Genomic DNA, 14,702 nt, shown 5'->3' on the forward strand with positions numbered 1-14,702 from the left:
GGATTCTTTGATGAATAGAAAGATCCAAAGATCAGTATTTATGTGAAATAAAAAGATTTTGAAACATTATACACTATACTCGCTTAGAGTCAGTATAATGTTTTATGTTTTTGGAAAATAAATTATAGAAATTAACACTTTTATTAGCAAGGATGCTTTAAATTGATCAAAAGTGATTATAAAGACATGTATAATGTTACAAAAGATTTCTATTTCAGATAGCCTAAATGCGGTTCTTCTGAACTTTCTATTCATCAAAGAAACCTGAAAAAATTCTACTCAGCATCATAATAATAATAAATGATTTTTTAGCAGCAAATCATAATATCAGAATGATTTCTGAAGGATCGTGTGACTGGAGTAATGATGCTAAAAATTTAGCTTTGAAATCAAAATAAATTACATTTTAAAATATATTCAAATAGAAAATAGTTATTTTAAATAGCCTAGTAAAAATATTTCAAAATGTTACTGTTTTGCTGTATTTTGGATCAAATAAATGCAGGCTTGGTGAACAGAAGAGACTTCTTTAAAAAACATTAAAAATCTTACTGTTCAAAAACTTTTGACTGGTGTATAGTGGTGCAACTTTAATTGTTCTCTAATTTCTAGCTTTTAATTGACTTAGAAATCAGATAACTACTGGACAATAACCAATAATAATGATTTGTTTATATACTACAAACACTTTTTTTATCACATAATAAAGCAGAATAGTTTCTATACTGTATGCTATGTCTATTAGCACTGCATTGTTCATCTACTTTATTTATTACCAGGAGATGACTTGACAAACACAAATAAACCATATATTGTCGCAATTGTATGTTTAATGTCTTCATGTTTCCAAACGTTTCTGTTTTTCTGAAAACAACTGTTTTCATACAGCGATAGCTGGACGCTTTTGTCCATATTGGAATTTCCTCGTACAACTTTCTGCACGAGAGCGCCCTCCAGCTTCGAGGATGAATGAAACATACACAGCACAGGGCTGCGTTTCTCGATAACGATTGATCTTAGGACTTAAGAGCATTTTCTACGAGTCATTTTTCTATCTTTCATTATTGTTTCACATGCGTTTCCCAAAAATGCACTTAACGCAATTACACGTAGCTGTGCTTAAAGGCAGGGTATGTGATTTTTCAAAAACACTTTAGAAAACTGATTCGGGCCGAATAGCAAAACAAACTTGTAGCCAATCAGCAATAAGGGGTGTGTCTACTCGTGATGTGGAGGAGAGAGCGTTCAGTGCACAGGACGGACACTAGCCGAGCCGAGCGACAGAAAGATAGAGATGGTGGATAAAAAACAAAAGAGGAAACCGTCTGTGGAACGATAAGGCAAGAAGTAGGACCCGTGTAAATATCGGATCAGCTTTCCAGCGCTGGAGAGAACTCAAGGAGCGGAGGCCTGTGATTGGACACCGAGGTTGCTTTGTTTCTTCTCAATAGGTGAGTAACACCGTGTCCACAACAGCTAAAGTCTGCCTACACTGGACGACCTTGAAAACCATTTGAAATTTGTGTCAGCACGTCATAAATAGAACCCGGCAGCAGTTTTCTGTTGGGATTTGTTGCGCTGCGCCGCGCCGCTCGTATCCGATGTAGACACGGTGTAGCATTGGTTTTGCTTTGTTTCACAGAACTAATCGTTGCCTGGATTGCGCACGTATATGTGGGGCGGAGCTATCAAAATAGGGGCAAGACCCTTTTGGGGTAGGGGCGTGTTTGTTTTGGTGATTTCAAATATCAACATTGGCTTCCAGAAATCACTTACTCTGCCTTTAAGTGCAACTTAGGAGTCGCTATCCATTTGTCAAGTGCTGAAATGTCACCTTATAGAATGGCTCATAATTGTAGTAAACGCTTGTTTATTGAAATGTTAACCTAATGCTGCGTTCCAGACAACTCGGAAATAATAACAATTATATTATATTATACGTATAATATTATACTTTACATAAAAATATAGGCTACAATATACTTTATACAAAAATATATATTATAGTAGGCTATATAATATCTATACCATAGGTATAAGGGGTTCAGTCATTCAGTTTAGATGTGTATTTCAATTTTTTCTGCCCTTTTTAATTATGTAATTTATAAATTCATTAAAAAAAATTTAAGTAGCCTAATATAGTAATAAAGTGTAGAATAAAGTACAATCAAAATTTTTTTATTATAATCACATTGCACTTGAATAAAGTTAAAGGTGTAATCTGCCGATTGTCCTGCAGGTGACAGCATAACTCTATCTTCTTAAAATGCACTTAGGGCTTTATGATTACTCCAGTGCACTCGTAGTTCTACGATGTTTTTCCAAGTGCTACTTAAGTTACGATGCTTTTGGGAAACAGACCGTAATATTAAGATCAGTCGTACGATCGTTTTTACGAACTTAGCCCTTACGAAGCTTTTGGGAAACGCAGCCCAGAGTGTTTAGCACTCCGCGATGTTCATCTCGCCTTATTCTGGGTCCGAATAAAACATCAGATCATGCACAGACTATCCTGTTTCTTTGAATTTAAATCTATATTTATTCACACCGGCTCTTGAAAACCTCTATGCGAACACACTTGCCCGAAAAAAGTGCGGGGGACGAATTTACGTGGTATTAAAAGTGTGGGGGACACGTCCCCTGCGTAATCTACGCCCCTGGACCTCGATAATCAGTACTACAAACCATGTCTTGTTTCAAACTATTGTTTAATCATTAAAGATAATCAGAGCACATTTAACTATCATAAGGAGCACTAAATGAGATTGAATTATCCGTTAATATGTAAGATTTCTTTATTAGGCTATAACCATGAACCATATAATAACCCAGGTAGCCTATTACGTTTCTTAAAGGGTTAGTTCACCCAAAAATGAAAATTCTGTCGTTAATTACTCACCCTCATGTCGTTTCAAACCCGTGAGACCTTCGTTCATCTTCGGAACACAAATTAAGATATTTTTGATGGAATCTGAGAGCTCTCAGACCCTCCATAGACAGCAACGCAACTGAAATGTTCCCAAAACCAGAAACGTAGCAAGGAGATCTGTAAAATAATCCATGTGACATCAGTGGTTCATCCGCAATTATACGAAGCTACGAGAATACTTTTAGTGGGCAAAAGAAAAATAAAAAAAACGACTTTATTCAACAATTCGTCTCCTCCTTATCACCCGGTAAACAGCTTATGCTGTTCTGTGTCAGCTGCATCACACGGATACGCTGTTTATTGAGCAACAATATATAAGTGCAAACGACAAGTCTCGGTTAGTCTAACGCAGTACGCGTAGCATATTAGGGATGGGAAGATTCCCCGATTCGCTCGGTGCATCGGCATAAAAAGTTAGCGATGCGGTTTAAAAAGTGTGTATCGGCTACAAGTTGTCATTTATATCGCGATACATCGTTTCTAACATATTTGCATTGGTAAAAACAGATTTATTTATCTATAATTACTAATAGATGCGCTATACTTTTTTTATTTAGAAAGTGACCAATATTTTATATGCAGATTGATTTCTCCTCTAAACTGTTTGTCAAGCGCGCTCTCTCATCACCGCTGCTGCTGCATGAATCTGACGCATCACAACACCACGGAGACCCGAGGAAAAGTGGGGATTAAAGTCCGAAACCTGACTTGAAATAACCTAACAAATCAATCGGGGCTAAAGCAGTTCCATTAACGACTAATTAAATTCACACAATCTCACTAATTTGTGCAGGTTTATTCTTAAGCAGCCCGTAATGTAGATCATGGATCAAATCGATCCACCATCGCAAACAGCGAATATATCTGTGCTGTTTAATGCATTTGAGACGTTGTGTTTTCCTCAGTGCATAACTGACATGTCACAGGTATATTTTTCATCTGTAAATGTTAGAAAGTCATGCAAACATGTCCATTTCTCTGTCAGGAGTGCGCGAGACACGCGAGAGCAACGAGCGCTGCTGCGCGCAAGCGCACTAAACAGACAGAGCGCAATCATTCTGAGTAAAATATACATTTTGCTAAAAAAAAATGTTTTTGGACATTAAATGTGTCTTTTGTAGAATTTTAAACCTACACATAAATTGTATTTTTATGATAGCAGTAACTGTAATATTGGACTATTGTAATAAGTAAATCAAATGTAAGCTAGCAGGCTACTAATTACTAAGCTCAAATAATGTGTGTTTCTTATAGCAGTTAAAATTTAGTCATTTTCTTTATTATTTATTTTCCTTTTTAATTCAGTGATTTTAACTTTTAATTTAGTTATTTTAATGCTTTAAAGAGCAATTTTAGATTGTAATGTTCTGATGTTCTGATCTGTTCTGCAAACTATAAAAGGTACAGCTGTAATAAAACCAGAGAGAAAGGCTGCATGGCTAGAAACTAAAAAAAAAAGTCAAATGATAGTATGTATTATACACACACACACACACACACACACAAAGAAAAACAAGTAGATAGAATAGAAAAAATAGAAAGCTAGTGTTTTTTTTATAAAAAAAAGAAGATAGATATAGTAGAATTAAAATAGAATAGAAAGTGTTAGAGTTAGAGGGTCAAATAAAGGTGGAAGAGATGTGTGTTTAGTCGTTTCTTGAAGATGGATAAGGACTCTGCTGCTCGGATTGAGTTGGGCAGGTCATTCCACCAGGAGGGAACAGTTAATGAAAAAGTCTGTGAAAGTGATTTTGTGCTTCTTTGGGATGGCACAATAATGCCTCGTTCACTTGCAGAACGCAAGCTTCTAGAGGCACATAACTCTGAAGTAATGAATTTAGGTAAAGGGGTGCAGAGCCAGTGGTGGTTTTGTAGGCAAACATTAATGCCTTGAATTTAATGCAATCAGCTACTGGTAGCCAGTGACTAAATAACAATGACTTAAACAAAATATTGGGTTTTAAAATGTGAACTTTATTTTTACAGACATTAAAAATGAATAACATTTATTTGACTTTAATATTACATTCATTTCTTACCACTGAATTAACGATGATGTGCTTTTCTCTTGACCGTAAACCAAAACTTCTCGGTTAATATCATGTTCTCTTCAATTAGACTTGTCAAATCTCTCTGAAATCACAATATTTACTCTCGAATATTTATTAATTATTCAATAAAGAGATCAATAAACGAGTGTTAGTCAGTCAGTAAAACAAAATGGCCGTTCATTTTTAAATGATGCCAGTGCGCGGCTTTATATGGAACACAGGAGAAAAGCGCGTGCAGAACAGAGGCGCGCTATAAAGAAACATACAAACAAACTCAGTGTTTATGATATGCTTTTCAGTCTGTGCTTAACCTCGGCTTAATTTCAGCTATAAAATTTGAATTATATTATCATTATAATGCGATTTGACTACTTTGATGTCTACACTTTATTAAAAGCTTATTTCAGACATGAAATTCTGCAGAAAATAGTTTGTTTATTATTAAAAAAAACATTTCAGCATTAAAATAATCAGAAACATCTGCAAAGTTTTAATTAGTTTACATGGTTATGACAACTAAAAATAACCTGCAGGGAACGTTCTCTCTAGTTATAAAAATAAAACTTAAAAAGAACCTGCAAGGAACATTCTGGGAACGTTCTCTCTAGGTTATAAAATAAAATAAAAAAATAACCTGCAGGGAACGTTCTGGGAACGTTCTCTCTAGGTTATAAAATAAAATAAAAAAATAACCTGCAGGGAACGTTCTGGGAACGTTCTCTCTAGGTTATAAAATAAAATAAAAAAATAACCTGCAGTGAACGTTCCACGTACATTCTCTGTAGGTTATAAAAATAAAACTTAAAAATAACCTGCAGGGAACGTTCAGGGAAGGTTCTCTTTAGATTATCAAAAAAGAACCTACAGGGAACGTTCCTAGAACATTCTTATTTGGTTCCCAAAAAAATAACCAACTGGGAACCAAATGGGAATGTTAGGGGAACGTTCTGTGTTTGTTGGGTTCTTGGCATTAATATTACACAGTAAGCAAACACAAAACAGTATTTTTGGGTATTTATTAGAAAAAAAAATTTATTGAAAGAGTTATTGCAGCATAAAAGCAAACTTGGCTGGATGCTTTTGGGTCCAGCATGGAATTGATGGCATGCTTTTTGGTGCCTGCCACAACAAGTCTCACCGTGCGCTCGGCTCTCCCCATGTCATTGACAGCAGAGCATGTGTAGTTTCCATCTTCTTTCTTGCTTATGCGAGGGATGATTAAGGTGCCATTTTGAAACACAAGGAACCTGGCGTTCGTAGGTGGTCCGTTAATCGGAATCTCAATTTTTTCAACAACAGCCGGCAAAGAGAATGTAATTAGTTGGTTTCCAGTGTATATCTCCCATGTGGCCTCAGGTTTAGGGGTTCCTTTTGTTTCGCAGTAAAGCATGACCATATATCCCTCATAGAGTTCAGTTTTTTCGATGTTTGGCTGATATGTGATGGACACTGATGGGGCCTTGCAGTCCAGTTTGGGCATGCTAGTGACCTGAGTACCTCTGAGGTGGGAAGGAGCATCGCAGACAATGTTGTTTTGCTCAGGGATGGAGATTGAGGATTTGCTGATCCAGTCCCTGAGCCACTCAAGGTTGCAGGAGCAGGTGAAGGGGTTTTGGAAGATTTGAAGGTGAGACATCGCAACCAAAGCATCAAACGTTCCTTGCACGATGGTGGTAAACTTGTTATTGTTAATACGGACCGAACGCAGTTCCTTCAGGTTGGCAAAAGTATCCTTGGGGATACTGACCATCTCATTATTGTTCATCTTCAACAACTGCAGGGCAGTGAGATTGGTCAAGTCCTCCCATGGAAAATACACGATTTTGTTGTAGCTAATATCCAAATTTTTCAGTTGAATCAATGGAGCAAAGGTGCCCCTCTCAATGGTGACGATTTCATTGTGAGCCAACCAAAGAGAGGTCACCTGGATCACATTTATAAAGTTTTTGGGTTTCAGCACTGTAATCTTGTTCGCTGAAAGACTCAGGGTGGTCACATTGGATGGCAAGCCCACGGGCACTTCCAGAAGTTCTTTGTAGGCACAATCTGTAAACTGGTGGTTTGATTTATCAGAGCATTTGCACTGCTCAGGGCAACTGTGCGCACTGCCAATCACTGCAGTCCCCAAAGCAATAAGCATCAGGTATTTGGTTGCCATTTTCAGCACCTGCCAAGCACACATGAAGGTGCAGATTAGCATTTTTCATGCACAAAGAACAAATGCAAGAGCCATATAAGAAAAAAAGAGTCATATAAAGTGCTAACGCAAACTGACAGCTTTGCACATTATAAGGGTGATTATCAGGGCCGGATTTACCTCTTTTCGTGACATAGGCACAACCGTTACAGTGTTTTCTATCGCGTTCAGTCAATAAAAATCGAATCTAGGTTCTTAATTTGTTTGAGAATTCAAATAAATTGCATTTTATTCCATTAATAAGCGCGGCGACGTGGCCACATAACCACTTCGGAAGTGTATTATTTCTCTAATAATTGTAACGGCCTGGAGTCACAACCACACATCAATTGTTCAGATTATTTGTTTCAAGACATTTGACATGTTTCCGTCCTGAAATCTCGTGTGGGCTGAACTAATATTTTTACGCACCTCATCCCAAACCTTCCGTTGCAAATTCCAAAACGTCATTTTACAGCTAATAACAGAGGCTTGAGCCATTGATATGCAGGCTAACGCAGTTATTAATGCGGTCTAACGCAGTTATAGAGAGAGAGAGCGAAAGAGAGAGGGAGAGATTAAGTGCGTGTGGATACGTCTGTGAGACTCTCAGCAGTATTCAACAGCAGCGTTATAATATTACAGTAGTATATTACGTTTTGCTGTAACACAGTAATATATCGCATTACTAATAAAATGTGGGTAATATTATTACTCGTTACAATCTCAGTAACGCACGTTACAACAACATATTTTAACTCTAAATTAAGTGGTGAATTTGCCAACACCGCAAAACAGCACCAGAGAAAAAAATTCTGCAGCTAAACTAGTTTGTCTATCTTCTGTTGCTGGAATTAGATGGTTGAGATGACTGCAGAGACGGATTCTACATTTGTACATTTTGTAGCAATATGTGCGACACCAAACTCTCTACATGGAGAAAAAGCAGGAGTAAAACCTGGAACCACCTGGACTGGTGCCACTAACACTGAGCTATCGGAGAGACCTGCGGGGTCGGAGAAGAGAAAAAAGGCGGCGGACGAGCGCAGACAAGCAACGCAAATGAAGTTTAACTAAAAATAACAAAATCTGTTTTTATTCAGTCATATTCTGTATGCAAAATGAATGAATATGCGAAATTCAATAATTAGCAGATTAACTAAACGAAAGGAAAAGACTGAGAGATATGCTGCTGAGTTTGGTTCACAGGCTATTTGTGTGGCGCGGCGCTCTACGAAAGTCCACGGAAAGGAAACCGATATGACAGAAATAAAAGTATCATTTACTTTTAACTGTTCATTATCAGAATAAATACAGTCAACCAAACATATAGATACACAGGTTAATTTAAATGCGTACTGCGTAGTGTATACAATCGGTGCCGTTCAGCCTGAGCGCGGGCCAAAGACACATTTGCTCATGTGACGAGGATGTTTTAAGTGCGTTATAAGCCTGCTTTACATAATAAATAATAGTTTAGCTTTCAAATACATCGCAAATATATGTTGTTTTGTGTGTTTTTTATATACAGCAGCTTCGAAAAAGGCATATTTTAGATTTTTCCCCCCTGTCGTATAAACTTCTCATATGCCACTGTTATTAGTGATATAACTTTAATGCCAGCTGCCAAATATGACACTTATAAATTAATACGATTTATGAACGCACATAGAAAAGAGAGAAAGTAGGGATTTTTTAATTTTTTTATTGTATTTTTATTTTTAAAAATTACATCTATTTAGTCATTTTTTTTCTGACCACCAAGTGTCAGTCACTCTCAATGCCAACTGGGGGGGGCGTGATAACCTCCCCGCGCTGAGATGCGTCGTATCATGTGTCGACGATAGCCAGAGATATTGTCAAAACAAAGCATCAAAAATTGGCAAAATTAAGAGGATTTAGCATTTGCACGTAATGTAGGCCTGTTACATTCTTATTATTATTAGGCCTATTATTTTTATTATTAGGTTACTTTTATTATTAAATGACATTAAATTATATATGTTATAGCAATAATTTCATAGCGCATTACCGCATGGCACGCTGTGAGGATAATTAAAATTTAGGCTATTAGCTTAGACTACTCCTCATTGAAAATGTTTTTTAAAAGTTTTTTTAAACAGGTCTTTTAATTTATACAATTGAATTATAGGCCTATAATTAAAATTATGAACACAGCAGTCATCAATGAAAATTAAGAGCAACTTTATTTCATGCAGATTTTCAAAAACAACCTGTTTAACCCGAAATACGTTTCTTCTCGTGTTTTTTACTATACAGGTCACAAGATAAATATTAAGAGAATAATTTAAGACAGTTATGTACTGTTATCAGCATATATTGAAGTAGATTAGTCTCTCGTCGTCTCTGAGAGAATATGCGCCGTTAATGCAGCGTTAGAATTCTCTGTACATTTTTTAAAACTTTTTTTTATTTATCAGTCCCGGAAAGGGGGGCCTTGGACATGCGGTTCTCATAAGGGGCCCCGCAATTTTCCGCTATGCCACTGGTGACAATACAACTATCTACAGCACTTTAGTCTTTTCGTGACATAGGCACAACCGTTACAGTGTTTTCTATCGCGTTCAGTCAATAAAAATCGAATCTAGGTTCTTAATTTGTTTGAGAATTCAAATAAATTGCATTTTATTCCATTAATAAGCGCGGCGACGTGGCCACATAACCACTTCGGAAGTGTATTATTTCTCTAATAATTGTAACGGCCTGGAGTCACAACCACACATCAATTGTTCAGATTATTTGTTTCAAGACATTTGACATGTTTCCGTCCTGAAATCTCGTGTGGGCTGAACTAATATTTTTACGCACCTCATCCCAAACCTTCCGTTGCAAATTCCAAAACGTCATTTTACAGCTAATAACAGAGGCTTGAGCCATTGATATGCAGGCTAACGCAGTTATTAATGCGGTCTAACGCAGTTATAGAGAGAGAGAGCGAAAGAGAGAGGGAGAGATTAAGTGCGTGTGGATACGTCTGTGAGACTCTCAGCAGTATTCAACAGCAGCGTTATAATATTACAGTAGTATATTACGTTTTGCTGTAACACAGTAATATATCGCATTACTAATAAAATGTGGGTAATATTATTACTCGTTACAATCTCAGTAACGCACGTTACAACAACATATTTTAACTCTAAATTAAGTGGTGAATTTGCCAACACCGCAAAACAGCACCAGAGAAAAAAATTCTGCAGCTAAACTAGTTTGTCTATCTTCTGTTGCTGGAATTAGATGGTTGAGATGACTGCAGAGACGGATTCTACATTTGTACATTTTGTAGCAATATGTGCGACACCAAACTCTCTACATGGAGAAAAAGCAGGAGTAAAACCTGGAACCACCTGGACTGGTGCCACTAACACTGAGCTATCGGAGAGACCTGCGGGGTCGGAGAAGAGAAAAAAGGCGGCGGACGAGCGCAGACAAGCAACGCAAATGAAGTTTAACTAAAAATAACAAAATCTGTTTTTATTCAGTCATATTCTGTATGCAAAATGAATGAATATGCGAAATTCAATAATTAGCAGATTAACTAAACGAAAGGAAAAGACTGAGAGATATGCTGCTGAGTTTGGTTCACAGGCTATTTGTGTGGCGCGGCGCTCTACGAAAGTCCACGGAAAGGAAACCGATATGACAGAAATAAAAGTATCATTTACTTTTAACTGTTCATTATCAGAATAAATACAGTCAACCAAACATATAGATACACAGGTTAATTTAAATGCGTACTGCGTAGTGTATACAATCGGTGCCGTTCAGCCTGAGCGCGGGCCAAAGACACATTTGCTCATGTGACGAGGATGTTTTAAGTGCGTTATAAGCCTGCTTTACATAATAAATAATAGTTTAGCTTTCAAATACATCGCAAATATATGTTGTTTTGTGTGTTTTTTATATACAGCAGCTTCGAAAAAGGCATATTTTAGATTTTTCCCCCCTGTCGTATAAACTTCTCATATGCCACTGTTATTAGTGATATAACTTTAATGCCAGCTGCCAAATATGACACTTATAAATTAATACAATTTATGAACGCACATAGAAAAGAGAGAAAGTAGGGATTTTTTAATTTTTTTATTGTATTTTTATTTTTAAAAATTACATCTATTTAGTCATTTTTTTTCTGACCACCAAGTGTCAGTCACTCTCAATGCCAACTGGGGGGGGCGTGATAACCTCCCCGCGCTGAGATGCGTCGTATCATGTGTCGACGATAGCCAGAGATATTGTCAAAACAAAGCATCAAAAATTGGCAAAATTAAGAGGATTTAGCATTTGCACGTAATGTAGGCCTGTTACATTCTTATTATTATTAGGCCTATTATTTTTATTATTAGGTTACTTTTATTATTAAATGACATTAAATTATATATATTATAGCAATTATTTCATAGCGCATTACCGTATGGCACGCTGTGAGGATAATTCAAATTTAGGCTATTAGCTTAGACTACTCCTCATTGAAAATGTTTTTTAAAAGTTTTTTTAAACAGGTCTTTTAATTTATACAATTGAATTATAGGCCTATAATTAAAATTATGAACACAGCAGTCATCAATGAAAATTAAGAGCAACTTTATTTCATGCAGATTTTCAAAAACAACCTGTTTAACCCGAAATACTTTTCTTCTCATGTTTTTCACTATACGGGCCACAAGAGAAATATTAAGGGAATAATTTAAGACAGTATATGTTATAGCAATAATTTCATAGCGCATTACCGCATGGCACGCTGTGAGGATAATTAAAATTTAGGCTATTAGCTTAGACTACTCCTCATTGAAAATGTTTTTTAAAAGTTTTTTTAAACAGGTCTTTTAATTTATACAATTGAATTATAGGCCTATAATTAAAATTATGAACACAGCAGTCATCAATGAAAATTAAGAGCAACTTTATTTCATGCAGATTTTCAAAAACAACCTGTTTAACCCGAAATACTTTTCTTCTCATGTTTTTCACTATACGGGCCACAAGAGAAATATTAAGGGAATAATTTAAGACAGTTATATAGCCTACCATCATCAGCCTATATTGAAGTCATTTTGTCTCTTGTTGTCTCAGAGAATATGCGCCGTTAATGCAGCGTTAGAAAGCGCCGTCAGTTTTTTTACTTTCACTTTCTCTATAGTGAATAAAGCATAACGCTTGCGCACAGTTTGCGCGTTGCTTGCTTGTGTTGCTTGACCCCTACCCCATAATATCAGTCGTTTATAGGCCACATATTAGGCAAATTTTTTTTAATGTTTATTTTTCCAATGTTAATGAAAGTGACACCAAAAATAAGGGAACATCATTAGGAAATCCTTGGGGGGCTAAGCAAGTTTCTGATGGGCCCCGTCAAGCCCCGCCCTAGCGCTGCCACTGATTAGCCTAATTCATTTTGGCTTGTTTAGCAACTTATATTTTTCATTCGTGTTTTCTTCTGAAACCGTTCAAAATTGCCTATAGGCTAGGTATTGTGTTTATTGTTTGTACATTATAACATTTTGCTTTATTTGCGGTGTTATTTATGAATGTAATAATGCGTTTCTGCTTATCCGTGTTTAACCTAAACTACAACGTAACATTAATGTAGACCTACATACCGGTATCTAAATATGATTTTATAATTGTATGCTATATAGACCTACCACACCCTTCACTGGTTATAGAACGAGCAGCAATAAACTACATGTTTGGCATTTTATAATACTTCTGTGGATATTTTGGTGAAAGTAACTCAAAAGTAGTGTAACGCATTACAATTCAGAGACAGTAATATTGTAATGTAACTAATTACTTTCAAAAGACAGTAACTAGTAATATATAATGTATTGCATTTTGGAAGTAACTTGCCCAGCACTGGCAATAGCGAATCTTTAAGTTGAACTGCTTCAAGAACCTCGCTACTGAGAAATGTCATGTAGCTTTTCAGCTCTTTTATTGATACATTCGCGGGGCAGCCGCAGCGCTGATGATAAGTTTCTGTCTGCGTCTCCGCGTGTGTGCGCGAGTACGTGTCTATGTGTGTGTGTGTGTGTGTGTGTGTGTGTGTGTGTGTGTGTGTGTGTGTGTGTGTGAGAGAGAGGGGGAGTGATTTCCTTAGGCTACATAAAAAAGGTTGAAGACATGGAAATAGTTTGTCATTTTTACCCTATTGTTTGTTATATTTATTTAGTTATATTTAGTTATAAAATATTATATATCTCTTCATTGTGTTTGCCCGGTGATTATAAAAAGCATTTGACATTACACGTTCATGCACATTTATTTAGAAAAGTTGCCAAATCCAAATGCATATTATTTCTGGTCTCTTTTTTCAAGTTGTTGTCGACTAATTGAGATTAATGAGAGGAAACAGAAAAGGCATTGGAGACATCCCCGCGCGTCCTGCTGTGTTACTGAACGGCTCGAGAGCAGAACGCTTGGATCATGTCGCTGTGCAGCGTTCTGAAAACGCTCTTCACTTTTTAATAAAAACGTGTTTGTTTTGTGAATGTCTTAAACTTCTCGAGATTTGTAGCGACTGTTTCCAAACCTAATCGTTCGCTGAAAGTTTCAAGACGAAATGCACTTCTACAGTTTATTTGCTCATGATTCTACTTGCTTTCTCAACATTTATACGCTTAAAAGGTTTAACTTTTTAATATTGCCTTACCTGTCAGTGATATTCCTAACACTCGCGCGGATTTCAGTCAACACGACACTTGATGAAATGTAATAACAATATTTAATGCTCAGACTTCAGTTTATCCCAAAACATGATGCAGCGTTTTATATCCCGTTGGAAATCTCTACTGTTTTTCTTAGCATAAGGCAGAAGATGCATTTTAGTGTCCGTGTGAAGCTGAGCAGTGCAGAGGCTGTGTTCTCCTCGCGCTCGAGTTTGGACAGAACCCACTGCGCGCTCCCGCCTCCACAGTGGAAGGGGAGGGATTGTGAACGCGCAGCCTCTCCCTTCAATTCCGCATTAAAGCCACAGGGACTTTGCCGTCCAGATGAAGGTTATTTATAATTCATATCCAGTTGATCATTTATATCACATGACCTATGCCCTTGTTTGTCTTTTCGATGTGAGTATTACCGATATCCACATGATAGGCTACTTTTTCCATGTAACAACTATGCATTTTCTGGGGGAGACCAGGGATGATAGGAACATTTTTTGTTTGAGGGTCAGTAACTTAGTGGTTGTTCATGCCAGACCTCTCAAACTTTGATACATTGTAGCCACATTTGTCTACTACAAATAAAACTCACTTGGACGTGTACTGCACAATCACAGATTATGTGAGTTAATGTCAAATACAAAGAGTTCCGTTGTTACAACCTACCCCACTACTGGGGGTAGATGTAACAATAAGAGGTAGTTTGGTGAAACAATATCCACACTTTCCAGATTATGCAAGAACTTAATTGAAGAACAAAAATTAACAATTTAAACGAACAAATATATGGAACTTTAAACTCAAGACTATAACAAATTGCTGTGTGTGTGTGTTGTAGTTTGTTAGAACTTTCATCTTAACAATTATAT

The 14,702-nt window shown here is 36.7% G+C and overlaps 1 protein-coding gene across 2 annotated transcripts in view; it reads right to left on the reverse strand.

Annotated features, from left to right (window-relative positions):
• Positions 1-14,061, reverse strand: part of LOC107589315 (immunoglobulin superfamily containing leucine-rich repeat protein 2-like) — a 23,292-nt gene extending 9,231 nt beyond the window's left edge. The window contains exons 1-2 of one of the 2 annotated variants that reach the window (XM_016277713.1): positions 13,824-14,061; positions 6,172-7,147 (exon numbers count right to left, since the gene is read on the reverse strand). In XM_016277713.1, coding sequence (XP_016133199.1) covers positions 6,172-7,138 — 967 coding nt within the window. In that variant the 5' untranslated portion in view covers positions 7,139-7,147; positions 13,824-14,061. Of the gene's footprint in view, positions 1-6,073; positions 7,148-13,823 lie in introns of both variants that reach the window. The other variant, XM_016277714.1, reaches the window with a different exon arrangement.
• Positions 14,062-14,702: the final 641 nt, after the last annotated feature.

Source organism: Sinocyclocheilus grahami, unplaced genomic scaffold (assembly GCF_001515645.1).
Source record: "Sinocyclocheilus grahami isolate Dianchi unplaced genomic scaffold, SAMN03320097.WGS_v1.1 scaffold115.1, whole genome shotgun sequence".
In the NCBI taxonomy this organism is placed as follows: Eukaryota; Metazoa; Chordata; class Actinopteri; order Cypriniformes; family Cyprinidae; genus Sinocyclocheilus; species Sinocyclocheilus grahami.